This window comes from Mirounga angustirostris, unplaced genomic scaffold, assembly GCF_029215605.1.
Source record: "Mirounga angustirostris isolate CCGP_5_RB_7025 unplaced genomic scaffold, mMirAng1.0.hap1 SCAF_6, whole genome shotgun sequence".
NCBI lineage: Eukaryota > Metazoa > Chordata > Mammalia > Carnivora > Phocidae > Mirounga > Mirounga angustirostris.
In genome coordinates this window covers 145,165,567-145,184,495 of record NW_026991714.1, presented here as the reverse complement: position 1 = coordinate 145,184,495, position 18,929 = coordinate 145,165,567, and the positions used below count along the sequence as shown (strand labels likewise).

Genomic DNA, 18,929 nt, shown 5'->3' with positions numbered 1-18,929 from the left:
TAACATCCCCAAAGTCTTTCTTTTCCTCCAGAACTTTGTGTTCTAATAGCACCTCATTCTTACCTCAGTTACCCTGTCTGTGCTTGTCATGTTGTCCGCACATGTTTTCCAATGGAGTTCCCCCAGGGCCCGGGTGTGCCTTATTTCTGTGCTGACGGTAGCTGGTTTGGGTCCAGGCCTTGCTGTCCTAACTGCCCTGCCCAAGCACCTCTCACCCAGAGTGAGTATTCTCAGACTGGCATTGCCCATAAGCTGCCCTACTCTGTAGTCTGTATTCTCCAACCAGTGTTTCATAGCACAGACCCGGGCGTGTGCCGCTTTGACTTCTGTTCTCTCCAGGTAGATCATAAGCTCCTTGAGGGGCTAAATCCTAGAGTCTTGGGTCTCTCTCCAGCTAGGGCTTAGGCTTCTGACATGCTATAGAATTACAGGTGCATTGGAGAATACAAGATAATATGTTGTCTGCATAACTGCAACAGGCTTTTAAACCCTTGGTCTGTATTTACTTCTGCAGAGAGGGACCAGGTCTCTTTAGTCAAGATCAATCCAGAAGCTGTGGAATTGTCGGTTTCTTTGTATAAAAATACTTGTTTAGTTTTTATGAGCAGTGTTAACATAAAAGACAATAGAAAGGATAAAGAAGGATAGACGTGTATGATGGACTTTTCAGAGCCTTGGAATAGTAGATTAAAAGATGGCTGCAAGTTTCTTTGAGAGGAAGAGTCTGTTTCCTCCCTGCCTTGAGTCTGGGCTGATCTTGGTGACTTGTCTGAGCAACAGAATATGGCAGAAGTGATGGTCTAGGACTGCGGAGGCTAGGTCAAAAGAACTTTTGTGGAGTCTGACAGGTCACCAGAGCCGGAATCACTGTGTAATAAGGCCAGAAACCACATGGAGAGAGGAGACGGGGGCTGGGAGCAGCTAAGCCCAGCCTTCTAGTCAACCCCAAGGGCATGTGGTCTGTACCCTCTAGTCCAGCTGTCACCTGAATATCCCCAAGCAGCTCTGGCGGTGCGGGATGGGGGAGAAAAATCACCCAGCCAAGTTCTGCCTGAATTCCTAATACGGAATTGTGAGATATAATAAAACAGTGATGGATTTAAGTCACTAAGTTTTGGGACAGTTATGCAGATAGTTGAAATAAACACTCGGTTTAACTTTTTTCCCCCCAAGTTTGATGCAAACAAACTTAGAAACACAATGCGGGGTGTGGGATTTTACTGCCCTGACAGTTGTCAAAGTATGCCAGCCTAAAAAAGAAATACAATAATCCAGAAAATAACTTAAAGTTTATTTTTCTCTAGTTGACTTCTCAAAAATGGTGGCATACTCAAGAGCTCTCGTCGGAGTGGCTTTTTTACGTTATCCTCCTTTCTGGACTTTTCCATGGGGATGGTCACTTCGATGAGTGCTTCCTGGTAAGGCTAGGCAATCGGGTAGGCTGTGATCCGTTTGAATTCTTTCTCTTCCTCCTGGTGTGTTGCAGGCCTGTGGAGAGGAGTGGGGGCAGAGATCTTCCAAGCACGCAGTCTCTCATTTCTCTGCTCCGTGAGCTCTCTCCCCCGAATCATTCGATCCTGATGCCCCTTGATCTGTTCCTTTGCCCAGGCCGCCCTGTGCTTTTTGGTCTTAGTTTTGTGGGTTTTCTGGATAGTTTCAGTCTTTTCCTCCTTCCCTAGGGTTAATATGTTGGGGAAGACTGTTTCGCTTGGAATCTTCTGAGGGAGGAGCCGATACTTGGGGTCTCTGAGGCCTCTGGCTCGTTCCGCTCGGTATATGTGCTTCTCTATGTGGCCCAGCTCCCTCTCAGGCACTAAATAGTCCCATCTTTCAGCGTCTCCTGTTTTTTCACGTCGGGGTCTCTCTCTCTCTCTTTTAATTTCCCGCCTTGGAACCATCAGGGATCTCCACGCGTCCCCCAGCATCATCTGTTGATGCTGCCGACAGTAGTACGCCTCTGCTTCGGCAAACCGGAAGTCAAAAGACACGGCTTGGAGCTGGTGAAGTGTTTCATTCTCCTGCTGAGACTTCTGGAGCAAGAATTTCCTCACTTTTGAAGAATGGACACCACCTAAACTCTTGTCAGAGGGAAGTGTTAAAAGGTTTTTAAGTTGGCTGTCCTTTTGTTGCAGGCCATGATACAGATCACAAGTGGCTGGTAGCTCTTCCTGGCACTCTGACACCATGTCCCTGGTGGGGGGATCTCTTAGCCGTGTTCCCTGGCTTTCTCTTCAAACCTCCCACACGCCCCTCCCCCAGGGTCCCCCTCCGGTTGAAGAGTTCGCCTTAGACTTCCTTGAGAAAACAAGCACTCAGTCAGGAACGCCCTCCTCTTCCCATTGCCAGAACCACCGCCATGCATGGATCCTGGGCCCTGCCCTTAGAATGGAAACATTGCCCCTTTGTCTATCAAAAGCCAGTTCTCCCATCTGTCCTTGTGAAGCTTCAGGAACTTAATTTGCAAATTTTTACCAAGTTCTCTTTCCTGCTTCATCAAAATTTCCCCTGTACCGGATCACTCCCGTCAGCATAAAAATATGTTCCAGTATATATATCATCTTTAAGCAGAAAAGGAAAACGTTTCCTTTGCCGCACATCCCATCTTGGCTCCCTTTCACCGTGTGCCATGAAGCAGACACCTAGAACCCCTCTCCACTTCCCCACTGCCCAGTTTCCCCTCGGTCCTCCTCAGGTGGGTTTCCAGGCCCTCACTGCCCCCAGACTGCTCTCGTCTAGGTCGTGAAGGATCTCCACAGCAACAAATTCAGTGGTCCTGTCTCTGTCCCTGTCATACTTGACCTCAGCAGCATTTTACAGAGTTGAGTACTTTACTTTCCTCTGGCTTCCAGGCTGTGGCCAAGGGCATGTGACCAAGGCGATCCTGGCCGCACCCCCCCCCCCCAGACTGTTCCAGCCATTAGCCAAATATCCCCAGGTGACTGATTAGCCCTTCATTCTCTTCCTACCTTATGGCCACACCCTTCCACCTACTTTGCTGGTTCTGTCTTTTAAATGTAATGCAAGAAAATACAACAGAAATTGTCACTTAAGATGAGCATATTCTCATCTCAGAGCATAGACTCTCTTGGGCATGGACACTCTCAGTCACTCAACAAGGTGACCTACCATGTGTCTCAGACTGCTCGAGAGCGGGCAGTAAGGGATGAGCAAGACCATCGACGCACACGAGACTGACCTGTACTCACTTCTCAACTTCACCCCTAGATATGATCTACTTAACATCTCCACTTGGCTCTTCTTCCAACGTGCTTCCTTCTCTTTCCCCCTTCTCAGGCTGTCCCTACTAACTTCAAATGCCCCCTAGGGTAGCAGCCTCACTAGCTTCCCTGAATCTGTGCTTCTCTCTGCCCCCAGCCCCACCAGACCGCGCACACAGCAACCAGGGGGGATCTCTGTATCACACAAATCTGAGCATGTCCCTTCCCTGCACTGAAACCTAGGAGAGTGTCCTGTTGCTTTGAGGAGAAAATCCCAAATCCCAGTTATGGCTTTCATAATTTGGCTCCTGACTGCCTCTCAGCTCACCTGCTTGTCCACTCTGCTGCAGCCACACTGACTTTTCTGTTCCTCAAAAACCATATTCTTTGCCATCTGAGTATTTTCACATGTTCCTCCTTCACAGACTCCCAAACACACAATACAGCAACTCTGACTACAGTATTATGTACGTAATCTTTAGGTTTTAGCTTAAATGTTACTTCCTCAGACCTTCCACGTATTTGTTCAAATAAAATCCCATCTTTCATGACCCTTATCACAATTTGTAGTAACTGTTCAGTGTCCACGTCCCTCACTTGCCCTGGCCCTGTGGGGGCATAAGCGATGTTTGCTTTGTTCAGTGCTGTCTAGCCGGAACCAAGCCCAACAGACGAAGCACTTTGGCTTGACACACTCAGGCCCTTTCTACCTTGGGGAGAAACTTTTTATGATGGTATTACTGACTCCAGAGTTCATGGCAAACATATTTCCTCACCTTAATCTTCTTTTCTATTGGGGACTGGGAACCCACTGCAATCCGAGGGTCCTGAGTGTTTCTGGCCCAGGCCAATCTGGAAGATTAAAAAGAGAAATCGCACTAGGATTTGGAGAAAGGTTTCAGGAAACCTGGCCCTGGTGTGAATTGAGGTAGGGTGTTGATTTGGGACTTGCTTTTCACATGTTTGTCACACACTTTTCGATAGCAAGAGGCATTTCTCTGTGCCAATAGGCGGGACTTTTGCTAACTTGTAGCTTTCCTTGAAGCAAGGAAGGAATGCTCTCTGATAAAAATATGAATAAAGAGCCATATTGAGTTTGAGGTTGCGGCTAACAGAAATACCTTTATTTTAACACTGGAGAGGGGAGGCTGAGTTGCTATTTCAAATTCCACAAACCGTGGTTTGTATAATTGTTCGTAGAACAAAGAACCTTGCCTTGGATGAGAAAATAAGTTCTCAAAGCTAGTCAGTCCCTTTTAAGTTCAGTTATGCATAAAATTATAAATAGTATAATTTATAAGCTATCATTAATTTCCAACAACAGCTAACTGTAACGTTTCATGATTCTTGTCAAATGTTTATATTTTAGATAGCCAATAAAACAATTTGATGGCAAGAAAATTTGTTTTCTTTTGTTTTTTAATTTAATGCAGGAAAATACAGCCGAGAAATTTGCAGTCACATTTAGGTATCCTGGAGAACTCTTATTTCTTAACCTGCTTAGTTAGCAAATAGATTCTGTTTAGCAACCTGGGTTGTAAATATTGTTTCTCTGACTTCTCTCTTTTTCATTAAGATTTTATTTATTTGAGAGTGAGAGAGAGCACGAGAGCAGGGTGAGGGGCAGAGGGAGAAGCAGACTCCCTGCTGAGCAAGGAGCCCGACGCGCGGCTCGATCCCAGGCCCCTGAGATCATGACCTGAGCCCAAGGCAGATGCTTTACCGACTGAACCACCCAGGCTCCCCTCTCTGACTTCTCTTTGCAGCAAAAGAGGATTTAATAATATAGACAGATAAAAAAACAAAACTATAGTTACCGTGTAAGTAAAGCTAATTTCTTAAACAGACTCCTGCTTCCGCTTTCATGTTTTTTTCCTTGAGGTTCTTATATTATCTCCATAACAGCATTTACTGAGCTTACTATACACTGGGTGATGTGCGGGGGCCTTAGTGGGTCCTTTTACTTCGTCTCCCACACAGTCCGCGAGGGAGGCACTCATCAGGCCTCACTGCAAAGACACTTGAGGCCAGAGAGGTTCCGTGACCCCTGTTTCAGAGGCAGGATGTGCGCCTGCGCGACTCAGAGCACATTTTCGTTCCTGTGCTACACTCGTTCCCAGATAATCGAACATTCTCCTGCCTTTAACTCAAAATGGAAGGAAATAATACCTACTGTTCTTCCGCACTCAGATCCAACCATTCTGAGTCTGTCACCGGGGGACAGCGTGAGGGTGGGGTCCGCGCTGCCATTCGGTCCTTCCCTGGGCTCCCCTCGCACCCTCCCCGCCCGGCGCCAGGGGCCACCCCGCGAGTAGCCTTGTGCTGCGCATCTTCCGTGCGGTTTTTTTCTGCCAGTGTCCTATCCATTGCCAGCTTTGCGAACAACATGCTTGCTTCTTCGCCCTCTTCCTCACAGCGTCTGCTTTCCCAGGGCTGGGCTCCAGTCCCTCATTCTCTGTTCTGCAAGGTCCTGTTCAGCCAGCACCTTCCCGGCCCTCTCAGGCTTCCCGCTCTCCACTGTTGATCCTTCAGGATGCCTTGGGTTGATTTCTAGGGCAACCAGAGGCAGTCACAAGCTTTTGTATGTGTCATCACCATCCTAGATTGAGACTACTGTGAGGTGGTAGGTGAAGACATCGTCTGGCTGGCAGGGAATGCATCCAGTGTGAGCTGGGCTGATTGACCGCGGACAGAAAGTGCAAGGGGCTGTGTTTCACAGATAGGACAGCTCTTCTCGGTGTAGCTGGAGAAAGCATCTTCCAAGGTAATGGGAGCATCTTTGTCATTTTTGTTTGGTTGGGCTTTTTTGGGGGTGGGGATATATATTATGTATCTTCCATAGAAATGTAACCTATGGAGAGCTGGCGGGGGGTGGGGGGGGTGGGGAAGGGATCCTGCATGCACAGTCCCAGTAGCTGGCAGAGGGCAGACAGGTGTGTGGGTGGCCTGGTCACGTGGTCTCACCATCCCTCAGCTGGTGTGTCACTCAGCTAAATGTTGCTGCTGCTACGGAGCTTTTGAGCTCTACTTCTCTTTAATCTACTTTTAGCCACATATTTAATTATGTTCGTACCTGGTCATTACTTAGGGACAAGCAGACAATACACCAATGTCAAAATACAAATTAATGAAATGATTCTGCATATTCAAGACACTTGTCACCATATAGTTAAGCTGCAAATGTCCAAATAAAGTCCTCATTGTTTCTCCTTGAAATGTCTCTACTTCTTAAAATGTGAAAGGAGAAAATATAGTGATTGATTACAACCTGGCTTCTTACTTATTAAGAATAAAATCTATCCCTCCCCAAATATGCTGTATGCAGAGATGTGCTTGGCACCACAGCCCTGAACTCATTCAGAAAAGAAATGAAACAGTTATGAAAGTAAATATGGGTATTTTATAAAAAATCAAAGAATTTCAAACAGCAAGTCATGACAGTGATTTCTGTTGATTTTCGTACCAAAACCTTGAATTACATTACAACCTACGTTTTAATATTCACAAGATACCATTTTAACACTGATAAAATGTCATGTCACTCAGATATCAAACTCACGTGCTGTTCAGCCAAAATTTGTATATGCCTGTGATGCGACAGTATCATACTACCCCAAGTTCCTAGTATTCATTGACTCTGAGCCAGGCACTGTGTAAAGTGCTAAAAGGAAGGGGCGCCTGGGTGGCTCAGTTGGTTAAGTGTCTGCCTTCAGCTCAGGTCATGATCCTGGGGTCCTGTGATCAAGCCCTGCACTGGGCTCCCTGCTCAGTGTGAAGCCTGCTTCTCCCTCTCCTTCTGCTGTCCCCCCTGCTTGTGCTCTGTCTCTCTCAAACAAATAAATAAAATCTTAAAAAAAAATAAAGTGTTAAAAGGTAATATCTTATTTACCCTCCTGAAAACTGAATATAGTTTTTTTTTTTTAGAGAGAGACAGAGTGAGCATGAGTGGTGGGGGGTGGGGGTGCAGAGGGAGAGGGAGAGAGAGAAACTTAAGCAGGCTGTCTACACCCAGCATGGAGCCCAGTACAGGGCTCAATCTCAGGACCCTGAGATCATGACCTGAGTCAAAATCAAGAGTCAGGCAGATGCTTAACCAGCTGAGCCACCCAGGCACACCTAGCCTCCTTTTTGATAAAGAAAAATATGCAATTACTAATAAGAGCCTCTTTTTACGTAAGAAATCAGCTTAATTAAAATAAAACAAAAAAGACAATCACGTGGACCTAAAAGTACTTTTTATTTAAGTATTATGCTTTGAATTGTTTCTTTTTCCTGATAAGAGAAACAAGGGATGAAGACTATAAGCCAGGGAGATAAATGTTTTTAACAGCAAATCAGGTTGAAGCACCTATCAGCAAGACTAGACTTCGCCCTAATATAAACAAAAGGTGGCCTGAGCTGTGTCTTTCTATGAGAAACATAAAAAGAGCTCTTTGCTAACAAGTATTTTATCATATACCTAAATTTTAATCTTTTGTCAAAAGTCATGAAATGTGTTTGAGTAGTTATGAGAAATCCTCCCTGGCGAAGGAGAGGTTAGTGGTTCCTGGGCTGAAATTATCGTTAACCACTTCTCATGACATGGAACTTGAAACAAACCAGAGTGTCATCACAGACTAACTGTTGGCACTGGAAACTGCATGCTGCCCGCTGACCCCATTTTGCCGGAGTTTGAAAACAGACTTAAATAAAAAATAGAAGTTCCTCTGATAGTATCTAAACATAAAACACTGACACTCCAACTACCCTATTCGGTAATGTTATTATTCTTCTGCTGATTTTCCAATTAGGAGGAAACGTGGCTGAGAGAGTTATGTGATGTGTTCAAGGCCACACAGTTGCCCAGGGGGAGACTGAAATTGAACATGGATGTCTAAAAGCCAAGCTTGTAATCTTCCACATGCTATCCACCTGACCTTGGAAAATGGGAGGGGTGGAAACAGCCCTCACCTTTGTGGCACTCACAACCCAATGGGGGAGGCAAGAAATAGACACAAGTGCATGTGTGTGATGTAGCCATACAAAAGGGACACGTAAGTATGGGCCGAAAACAAAGGGCAGGAGTCATCAGTATGAGGTGGGACTGAACATGGAGGACCTGCTGGGGAGCACATTCTGAGTAGAGTGGCAGAAATGTGGGAGACACTCCTGAGACCAAAGAAGCAAGAGGTGACTTGTCAGTGGTTGCTAGAGGAAGTTGAACAGGCAGGGTACCACATGTGGGGAGCAACACCAGAACCAGAATATGATGTAGAGGAATTATGGTGACTTCCCCAAACAAACGGAGAACTTTGTTAATAGGAAAATTATTAAGGGGAAATCGGAGGGGGAGACGAACCATGAGAGACTATGGACTCTGAGAAACAAACTGAGGGTTCTAGAGGAGAGGGGGGTGGGGGGATGGGTTTAGCCCGGGCATGGGTATTAAGGAGGGCACGTACTGCATGGAGCACTGGGTGTTATGCACAAACAATAAATCATGGAACACTTCATCTAAAACTAATGATGTAATGTATGGGGATTAACATAAGAATAAAAAAAAATTTAAAAAAAAAACCTAATGATGTAATGTCTGGTGACTAACATAACATTATAAAATAAAATTAATAAAAAAAATAGGAAAATTATTAAAAAGAAGTGGCAGGAGAGAAAAGATCCTGAAACCATAAGGCCTGGAAGCAGAGGCCGGTAGAGAATTGGGTTCGTCCACTGGCGCTGTGAGAACCTGATTCTAGACCAGCATTGTTCAATGAAAACAGAATGTAAATCACAGATGTAATTTAACGTTTTCTAGGAGCTACATTAAAAAAAGTAAACAGAAACAGGTGAGATTAATTTTAGTGATGTATTTTAACCCATGATATCCAAAATATCATCTCAACCTGCAATCAACTTAAAATTTTTTATACTGCTGTTCTGTTTTCATTAATAAATTTAATTTTTAAAGAGCGCCTATAGTTTACAGAAATATTGATTAAAAAGTACTCTCACCCTCCAAGTTCCCCCATTATTTATATCTTGTATTAGTATGGTATACTTGTTATCACTGACAAACCAATATTGCCGAATTATTATTAACTAAAGTCCGTAGCTTACACTGAGTTTTACTCTGTCTTGTACATTCCATGGGTTTTAACAAACGTGCAGTGACAGGTGTCCATCGTTACTGCATCATACAGAATTGTATCACTGCCCTAAAAATCCAATGTTCCAGCTATTTGTCCCTCCCTCACTCTGCATCCTAAACCCCAGCAACCACTGATCTTTTTACTGTCTCATAGTTTTGCCATTTCCAGAATGTCATATAGTTGGCATCATAAGGTATGACTTTTTCATGCTGAAAAGGCTTTTTCAGATTGGCTTGTTTCACTAAGTAATATGCTTTTAATATTCCTCCATGTCTTTTCATGGCTTCATACATAGCTCGTTCCTTCTTACCGCTCAACAATATTCCATTGTTGGTTTATCTATTCACCTATTGAAGGACATCTTGCTGGCTTCCAGTTTTGGCAATTATGAATAAAGCTACTATTAACATTTGTGTGCAGGTTTTTGTGTGGATATAAGCCTTCGACTATTTGGTTATATACCAAGGATTATGGATCATATGATAGTATATTTAGTATTATAAGAAACTGCCAAACTATCTTCCAAAGTAGCTCTACATTTTGCCTCCCCACCAGCAATGAATGAAAGTTCCTTTTGCTCCACGTCCTTGCTAGTATTTAGTGTTGTCAGTGTTGTGAATTTTAGCCACTGCAGGAGGTGTGAATGCTATTTTGTTATCATTTTAATTTGCAATTTGCTAATATCATATGATGCTGAACATCTTATTATATGCTTATTTGCCATCTGTTTATCTTTGGTAGGTATCTGTTCAGATCTTTTGCCTATTTTTAATTGGGTTGTTTGTTTTCTTGCTGAGAATTTTAAGATTTTTTTTTTATGTTTTAGATACCAGTCCTTTAGCAGAAATGTGTTTTACTAAGATTTTGTCCCATTCTATGGCTTGTCTTTTCATTCTTTTGCAGTGTCTTTTGCCAAGCAGAAGTTTTTAATTTTAATAAAGTACAACTTAATTTTTTCTTTCATGGGCCATGTTTGTGTGTTCTGTCTAAAAAGTCATCACTAAAACCAAGGTCACCTAGATTTTCTCCTATGTTGTCTTCTAGGGGTTTTAGTTTTGTGCTTTACATTTAGGCTTATGATCCATTTTTGAGTTAATTTTTATTAAAGGTATGAGGTCTGTGTCTAGATTAATTTACAAATTTATTTTGCATGTGGATGCCCAGTTCCAGCACCAATTTTTGAAAAGACTATCCTTTCTTCATTGAATTGCCTTTGCTCCTTTGTCAAAGATCAGTTAACTGTATTTGTGTGGGTCTACTTCTGGGCTTTCTATCCTGTTCTATTGATCTATTTGTTCTTTAACCAATACCACACGGTTTTAATTACTGTAGCTTGATAATAAATCTTAAAGTCTGGTAGAGTCAGTCCTCTGATTTTGTTTTCTCCTCTAACATTGTTTTGGTTGTTCTGAGTCTTTTGCCTCTTCATATGAATTTTGGAGTCCGTTAGTCGATATGCACAAAATAACTGCTGAGACTTTTATTGGGATTACATTGAATCTAAAGAGCAAGTTGGGAAGAAATGATATCTTAATAGTATTCATATTCCTGTCAACGAACACGGATCATCTCTCCATATATTTACATCTTCTTTGATTTGTTCCATCTGAGGTCTGTAGTTTTCCTTTTATAGATCTTATACATATTTTGTTAGATTTATACCTAAGTATTTCTTTTTTTTTCTGGTGATAATGTAAATGGTATTGTGTTGTGTTTATTTTTTTATAATTTTTTTTTTAAGATTTTATTTATTTGACACAGAGAGAGCTAGAGAGAGAGAGACAGAGAGCAAGCACAAGCAGAGGGAATGGCAGGCAGGGGAGAAGCAGGCTCCTGGCAGAGCAAGGAGCCTGACGTGGGGCTCGATCCCAGCACCCTGGGATCATGACCTGAGCCGAAGGCAGCTGCTTAACTGACTGAATCACCCAGGCACCCCTGGTATTGTGTTAATTTCCAATTCCAATGGTTCACTTCTGATATATAGGAAAGAGACTGCTTCTTGTTAGATTAACTTTGTATCCCGTGACTTTGTTATAATTGGTTATTAGTTCCAGATTTTTATTGTTGTTATTTGGAATTTTCCATTTGGCCAATCATGTCATCTGTGGACAAAAACAGTTTTATTCCTTTCTTCCTAAACTATAAGCCTTTTATTCCTTTTCTTGTTTATTGCATTAGCTGGGACTTCCAGCATGATGTTGAGTAGCTGTGGTGAGAGGGGCCATCCTTGCCTTGTTCATGATCTAATTGAGAAAGCAACTAGTTTCTCACCATTAAGTATGAGAAACTAGTTGTAGGTCTTTTTGCAGATGTTCTTTATCAAATCAAATCGAGGAAGTTCCTCTTTATTCCTAGTTTGCTGAGAGCTTTTATCATGAATAAGTATTGGACTTTGCCAAACACCTTTTCTGCATCTACTGATATGACTTTTCTTCTTTAGCACGTTGACGACATGGATTACATTGTTTTGAAAGGTATAATAGTATGTAATTCTTTTTATATATAGTTGAGTTCCATTTACAAATTTTTTTTTTTGAGGATTTTCACATCTATGTTCATTAGAGATACTGGTCTGTAGTCTCTTGTAATGTCTTTGGTTTTGATATTAGGTAATGCTGGCCTCATAGAATGGCTTAGAAAATTCCCTTTGCTTCTATTTTCTGGAAGAGACTACAGAGAGATGGTATAATTTCTTCCTTAAATGTTTGGTAGAATTCATCAGTGAACCCATCTGGCCCCAGAGCTTTCTGTTTTCAAAGGTTATTCATTATTAATTCCATTTCCTTAGATATAGGCCTAATCAGGTTATGTTTTTCTTCTTGTGTGAGTTTTGGTAGATTGTATCTTTCAAAGAATTAATCCATTTCCTGTAGGTTATCATATGTGTGGACATAGAGTTGCTCATAATATTCCTGTTATACTTTTAATGTCCATGGGATCAGTAATGATGGTCCTTCTTTCATTTCTAATAGTGGCAATTTGTCTTCTCATTTTGTTTTAATTTGCCTCACTGGAGGTTTATCAATCTTACTGATCATTTCAAAGAATTGATTTCTTGTATTCAGTTTCATTTATTTTTGCTTTAATTTTTTGTTGTTTTTCTGCTTATTTTGGATTTAGTTTGCTCTTCTTTTTCTAGTTTCCTGAGGTAGAAGCTTAGATTATTAAGATCTTTTTTCTAATATACGTATTCAATGCTATAAATACCCTCTAAGCACTGCTTTTGCCGCATCTCACAAAGTGAGTAAGTTGTACAGTTGACCCTTGAACAACACTTATGCAGAGGTCCACTTATTTGTGGATTTTGAGAAATGTGTACTGTAAATGTATTTTCTTTTCCTTGTAACTTTCTTAATAACATCTTTCTCTAGATGACTGTAAGAATACAGTATATAATACATATAACACAAAAATATGTATTAAGACTACGTTATTGGTAAGGCTTCCAGTCAACAGTAGGGTATTAGTAGTTGTTTTGGGGGAGTCAAGATTTATATGTGGATTTTTGACTGTGTGTGGGGGTGCTGGCACCCCTAACCCCAGCATGTTCAAGGTCAATTGTATTTTCATTTAGTTCAAAATATTTCTGAACTTCTTTGGTCCAAGCGTTGTTTAGAAGTTGTTATTTAATCTGAATATTTTGAAATTCTCCAACTACCTTTCTGTTGTTGATATCTAGTTTAATTCCATTGTGATCTGAAAGCATAATTTGTATGGTTTCTGTTCTTTTAAACTTGTTTTTTTATGGCACAGAAGGTGGTCTATTTTGGTAAATGTTCCATGTGAGCTTGAGAAGAGTGTGTATTCTGTTGCTACTGGATTAAGGATTCTATAGATGTCAGTTAGATCCAGTTGATTGATGGTGGTGTTGAGTTCAATCAAATTTTCTGCCTGTTGGATCTGTCAGTTACCGATATACGGGTACAGAAGTCTCTAAATATCATAGTGGATTCATCTATTTCTCCTTGCAAGTCTCAGTTTTCACCTCACATATTTTGCCACTCTGTAACTAGGTGCATATACATTAAAAATTGTTTTCTTGGAGAATTGACCACTTACCATCATGTAATGTCCCTCTTTATCCCTAACTTTCCTTGCCCTGAAATTTACTTTGAATTTAATATAGCTACTCCAGCTTTTGTTTGACTAGTGTTAACAGCAGTCTATCTTTCTTCATCCTTTTACTTTTAATCTATCTTTGTTTTTATGTTTAAGGTGGATTTTGTTTTTGGTAGATAAATAGTTGGGTCTTATTTTTTTTATCCAGTCTGACAGTCTGTTTTTTAATTGGTATATTTAAACCATTGACATTTAAAATGATTATTGATGTAACTGGATTAATATCTACTATATTTGTTATTGTTTTCTAGTCATTGCTCTTGTTCTTTCTTTCTTTTCTTGTTTTTTTTTTTTTGTCTTCCACTCTTTTTCTGGTTTTAACTGTGCATTTCATAATTCTTTTTTCTCTTCTCTAAGCAGAGCAATTTTTTTTTCTTTTCTAAATGGTTGTCCTTGAGTTTACACTATACATTCACAACTAATCCAAGTTCTCTTTCAAATAACATTACGTCACTTCATAGGCAGTGCAAGTACCTTAAAAGAGTATTCCCAGTTCCTCCCTCCCATCCATTATAACACTGCTGTTATTCACTTACCCATAAACATAAAATTACTGTATGCAAGTTGCTATTACTATTTTGACCCTCTGTTATCTGTTAGAGCAATTAAATTTTTAAAAATGAAAAATCTGATTTTATCTCCGTTTGTTCCTTCTCTAATAATGCTTTTCCTTTCTTTATGTAAATTAGTTTCTGACCTATATCATTTTCCTTCTTCCTGAAGAATTTCTTTAACATTTCTTGCAAATTAGGTCTACTGGTGACAAATTCCCTCCAGTTTTGTTTGTCTGAGAAAATCTTTATAGGAACACCTTGTTTTATTGAGCTTCACCTTACTGCACTTTGCAGATACTGTGTATTTTTAAATTGAAGGTTTGTGACAACCGTGCATTGAGCAAGTTTACTGGCAATATTTTTCCAACAGTATTTGCTCACTTCGTGTCTCTGTGTCACATTTTGGTAATTCTTCTGGTGTTTTAAATTTGTTATTATATTTGTTACGGTGATCTGCGATCAGTGATGATGACTGGCTGAGAGTTCAGATGGTGGTTAGCATTTTTTAGTAATAAAGCATTTTAAATTAAAGTATGCACTTTTTTTAAGACATAATGCCATCGCACATTTACTTTTATGTGCACTGGGAAACCAAAAAAATCCATTTGATTTGCTTTATCACAATATTTGCTTTACTGCAGTGGTCTGCTACTGAACCCCAATATCTCTGAGGTATGGCTATACTTCTCTTTCACTTTTGCAGGATAATTTTGCTGGATACAGAATTGTAGGTTGTTGTTTTTTTTTTCCCCAACACTTTAAGTATTTCACTTCCCTCTCTTCTTGCTTGCATGCTTTCCAAAGAAAAGTCCAATGTAATTCTTATTCTTGCCCTTCTATCAGTAAGGGTTTTCTTTCCCCTGGCTTTTTCAAGAGATTTGCTTGTCTTTGATTTTATACATTTTGAATATCATTATGCTTACATTTTTGGCATTTATCCTGCCTCATGTTTTACACCACTATAATTTAAAAATTCAAATAAATTTAAATAAATTAAAATAAAAAGCTCAGTTCCCCTGCTTCACTAGGCATATTTTAGGTACTCAATAGCCATGAATGGCTAGTAGCTACTGTTAAACTTAAAAATAAAACTGTCAGTTATTTTCCTAGCAAAAATGGGTTTATTTGAGGATAGCAGAGAACTTTAATCTGGGACAAGCAAGCCACAGCAAAACCACAGGCTAGTCCAGAAAACAAAGGAGAGGAACCCCGTTTTATAGAGGAAAGGAGGAATTTAGGAGGGTGGTAGTAAACAAAAAGTCCTTTGGAGTTTTGAAGTAGAGTGGCTTTTCATTGGCTGGGTTGTTGCCAGGGCAAGAGAAAGAACTTTCTTCCTCCTGCTGGGTAGTAAAATAGTATCCACCCTGCAAGATGTTTCTTACTTTGGGTCTGCAATTAATGATAAGGGCATGAGAGCTCTCTCATTTTCATTCTAAATGAGGTTTCTCTTATTAATTTTTACACTACCAATTTGGAGAGCACATATCTACATGTTGGGAGGGAAAAGTCAAATCTGAGGCCTCTTGGCAGTGAATGGCCCACAAGGAAAGCATCTTCTAACCATCACCAGCACCTGAGACCCCTCGTGGTCCTATCCAACTCCCTGTCTCTCTGCTCATGCTGCACCTCCTTCCTAGAATGCCCCTCTTCTCTGCCTCAGGTTATCTGTATTTTACTCTTTTTTTTCCTGACTTAACTTAGGCCCCAACTCAAACACTTTTTTCAGAAGAAAAAATGAAATGTGTTTCACATCATTCCCTTTAAGGGACATGAATTGGGCCTATCCCATGCAGATTCCTTCACATCATCAGGGCCTTGTACTGAGTTTCACTCAGCTTTGCAGACTTGATATCACACTCAGTACTATAAGAAATGTTAATGGGCCCACACATGCTAGTGTTGCCAGCATTTCATTTCATTAAGTAAGAAAATTAAAAGTAAAGACAACTATCTATTGCTGGCAATTTCATGAATAAAAGAACATTCTAATAATGTCCTCTTCCCATGTCTGTCCACAAAAAGGGGGAAACTGAAGCTCTGCTTTATTTTTCTCATTTAGGCCTGGAAGATGAAAACTTATTGTCTCTAAATTTCAGCAAAATAAAGACATCTAGGAACCACTGCCCTGTAGTCTTTGTTGATCTCTTTCCCACAATTTTATTTTTATCACCTTTCTCCCTCTGTTGTGGAAGGTCATTGAAAAGATGTGAGACCACCAGTTGACCCATGAGCTGGACCCAGGTGATCAGAGGCTCCTCGCCTCCTCCCCTGTCCTTGGAATGTGGGTCCCACTTGCCTCTTGCACTCCCAGAGGTTGCTGCAAGGATATTGCCTTGAGATAATGATGTGATGGTGAGAACACCTGCACAGTACACTTGACTGGACCCAGTTAAGGCCTCTCTCTATACAAACTTTTTTTTTTTTAAGATTTTATTTATTTGAGAGAGAGAGACAGAGACAGCGAGAGAGAGAGAGCAGGAGCGGGAAGGAGAGGGAGAAGCAAGCTCCCCGCTGAGCAGGGAGCCCGATGCAGGGCTTGATCCCAGGACCCTGGGATCATGACCCGAGCTGAAAGCAGACACTCAACCAACTGAGCCACCCAGGAGCCCCTCTATACAAACTTTTAAGATTCAGGTGTTCAATAGCCTTGGCTAGTATGGCTGTGTGGGGATCCACTCATCTTGCTGCTGCCCAAGACAAGCCTCATATGTAAGTTCCCTTTGCTTATTAAGACTTCCACTAATGGGGGCACCTGGGTGGCTCAGTAGGTTAAGCATCGGACTCTTGGTTTCAGCTCAGGTCCTGATTTTATGGCTTGTGAAATGGAGCCCCACGTCGCGCTCCACGCTCAGTGGGAATCTGCTTGGATATTCTCTCCCTCTACCCCTACCCCTCTCGCATGTATGCTCACACACTCTCTTTCTCTGTCTGTAAAATAAATAAATCTTAAAAACAAACAACTGCCACCTACCAACCTGGAGTGACCTGCCTCTACCTTTGGTCTCTCCCTGCCCTCCACGCATACTCTCTTATGTCTCTTACTAGTTGTGTGATCTTGTGTAGGTTATTTAGCCTCTCTGGTCTTCATTTCCTTTGTTGTGAAGTTGCTCTAAGGATACATATGCCTAGGACATTGACATAATAGCTCTAGGTTGGCATTCCCTGGCAGAGGTTGGTCTAAGGCTTGGGCTAAGGTTGGGACAAAGGGACAGAAGTGAATCGGTACAGGACTATAATAAAAGCAAAAAGCCTCCTGGCCTCCTCCTTTCCGTCTGAGCATGGCATCTGCTGTCTTCGTTTCATTCCACAGGGTTTTACTTTCCTCCAAAATGAGAGCCTCTGGGAAAGGACCAGGAATATTCAAATCTGCCATAATGGACAAAATGAATGAAGTCTGTCTTAATGGGTACTGATATGTAGCAAGGAACCTTCAAGTTTGAGGAGGCACTGGAGAAACCTAGAGGGGCCCTGAGAACCTCCTACATGCTACATAGCTATCCCTTAGGTCTTTTCCCATTGTGTGAGGCACAAGTGATGCTTCATAATATAACAGGTCACGGGGCTACCAAGACACCTTGGTATCTTGGTATGTATCCAACATACCAAGCAGGCATGTATCCAACATAGTGGACCTTGGGGTCAAGAATGTTAAAACTGACCTCCAAAGTTTACCTGTTTCTCCAAGTTTCATGATTTCACTTTTTAAAACACTGCAAAAAGAGAATCAGCTTTATTGTTGACAAGGAAAAATAAAGACCATCTTAAATTACCTATGCACCTAACGATTAAGGAATATTACCTTGTCGGCGGTACTCATTTTTATGCTTTGCTCCACTGTTACTCCCTAAAAAAATCCTCTTTAAAATAGCGGTTGCAAATTGGAAGTCCACAGGCTGAATTCAGCTACATAAATCTTTTGCTTGGCCTGTACAGTTAAAAAAAAAAAAAAAAAAAAAAAAAAACTTTAAAAATAACATTAAAAAAATTGTACACTAAAAATCAAGATTTTCATCTCCTCTTTCAAAGTTATAAGATGTGGTGGCAATAGGCTTATAATGGCACAAGGCGGCTACTGGCTCTGAAAGCTGTTTGCTTTAAAAACATCAAGTGCTGGGCGCCTGGGTGGCTCAGTTGGTTAAGCGAATGCCTTCAGCTCAGGTCATGATCCCAGGGTCCCGGGATCGAGTCCCGCATCGGGCTCCCTGCTCTGCGGGGAGCCTGCTTCTCCCTCTCCCACTCCCCCTGCTTGTGTTCCCTCTCTCGCTGTGTCTCTCTCTGTCAAATAAATAAATAAAATCTTTAAAAAATAAAATAAATAAAAAATAAAAACATCAAGTGTTCAAGTCACCTACGCCCGCCATTCACAGAACACCTGCATATGGCATTGAAGAGCGGACGTGCTGGTTTGGAAGACACCTGAGCTGGCTACCCAGATGGCTGTCAGGGACGGCCCGAGAGAGTAACTTTTATACTGAAACCTGCAGGAAACGACTGAGTCACAACCTCCGTGCCTCAGTTTCCTCATCTGTAAAACGGCGCTGACAATGAGCAGTTGCAGGAATGCTCGGCAAGGGATTACGCCAGGGGCTGGCCCTAACTCGGGGCCCGGGGGCACGACTACACCTCGCTACGTTCTCTTGCAGGCCTCTGCACCAGCAGAGACCGAGGCCCCGAGGAGGTGCCAGGGGCGCGGGGCGCGGCGCTGAGACGCTCCCCCCAGGCTTCGTCCTCCTCCCCTCCCCGCCGCGGGCCCCCGCGCTCCGCCAAGGTTGGCCCCAGGGCGCCGAGAGGCGTGGTTGGCCCCGGCGGACCCTGGAGGCAGCCATGGCCTCGGTGGTGGAATACAAGGGGCTCAAGGCTGGCTACCGCTGCGGCTACTGCGACTCCGAGGAGGGCAAGGTGTCCTGCGG

At 41.9% G+C, this 18,929-nt stretch overlaps 2 protein-coding genes across 30 annotated transcripts in view; one reads left to right on the top strand and one right to left on the bottom strand.

Annotated features, from left to right (window-relative positions):
• The window catches only part of LOC123846922 (uncharacterized protein C10orf120 homolog), a 43,199-nt gene that overhangs the window by 23,951 nt on the left and 319 nt on the right, over positions 1–18,929 (bottom strand). For 3 of the 12 annotated variants that reach the window (XR_008506405.2, XR_010412606.1, XR_010412604.1), the window contains exons 2-3: positions 17,819–17,944; positions 3,995–4,070 (exon numbers count right to left, since the gene is read on the bottom strand). Coding sequence is in view for 4 of the 12 variants with exons in the window: in XM_054508438.2 (XP_054364413.1) it covers positions 1,425–2,078; positions 3,995–4,070; positions 5,392–5,606 (945 nt within the window). In the remaining 8 variants the exon portion in view is untranslated. Of the gene's footprint in view, positions 1–63; positions 2,079–3,994; positions 4,071–5,391; positions 5,769–17,818; positions 17,945–18,929 lie in introns of those variants that run through there. The other 9 variants (XM_054508438.2, XM_054508439.2, XR_010412603.1 and 6 more) reach the window with 5 other exon arrangements.
• The window catches only part of ATE1 (arginyltransferase 1), a 175,134-nt gene continuing 174,835 nt past the window's right edge, over positions 18,631–18,929 (top strand). For 3 of the 18 annotated variants that reach the window (XR_010412600.1, XM_064595358.1, XM_064595357.1), the window contains exon 1: positions 18,656–18,928. Coding sequence is in view for 15 of the 18 variants with exons in the window: in XM_064595358.1 (XP_064451428.1) it covers positions 18,844–18,928 (85 nt within the window). In the remaining 3 variants the exon portion in view is untranslated. Of the gene's footprint in view, position 18,929 lies in introns of all 18 variants that reach the window. The other 15 variants (XR_010412601.1, XR_010412602.1, XM_064595355.1 and 12 more) reach the window with 14 other exon arrangements.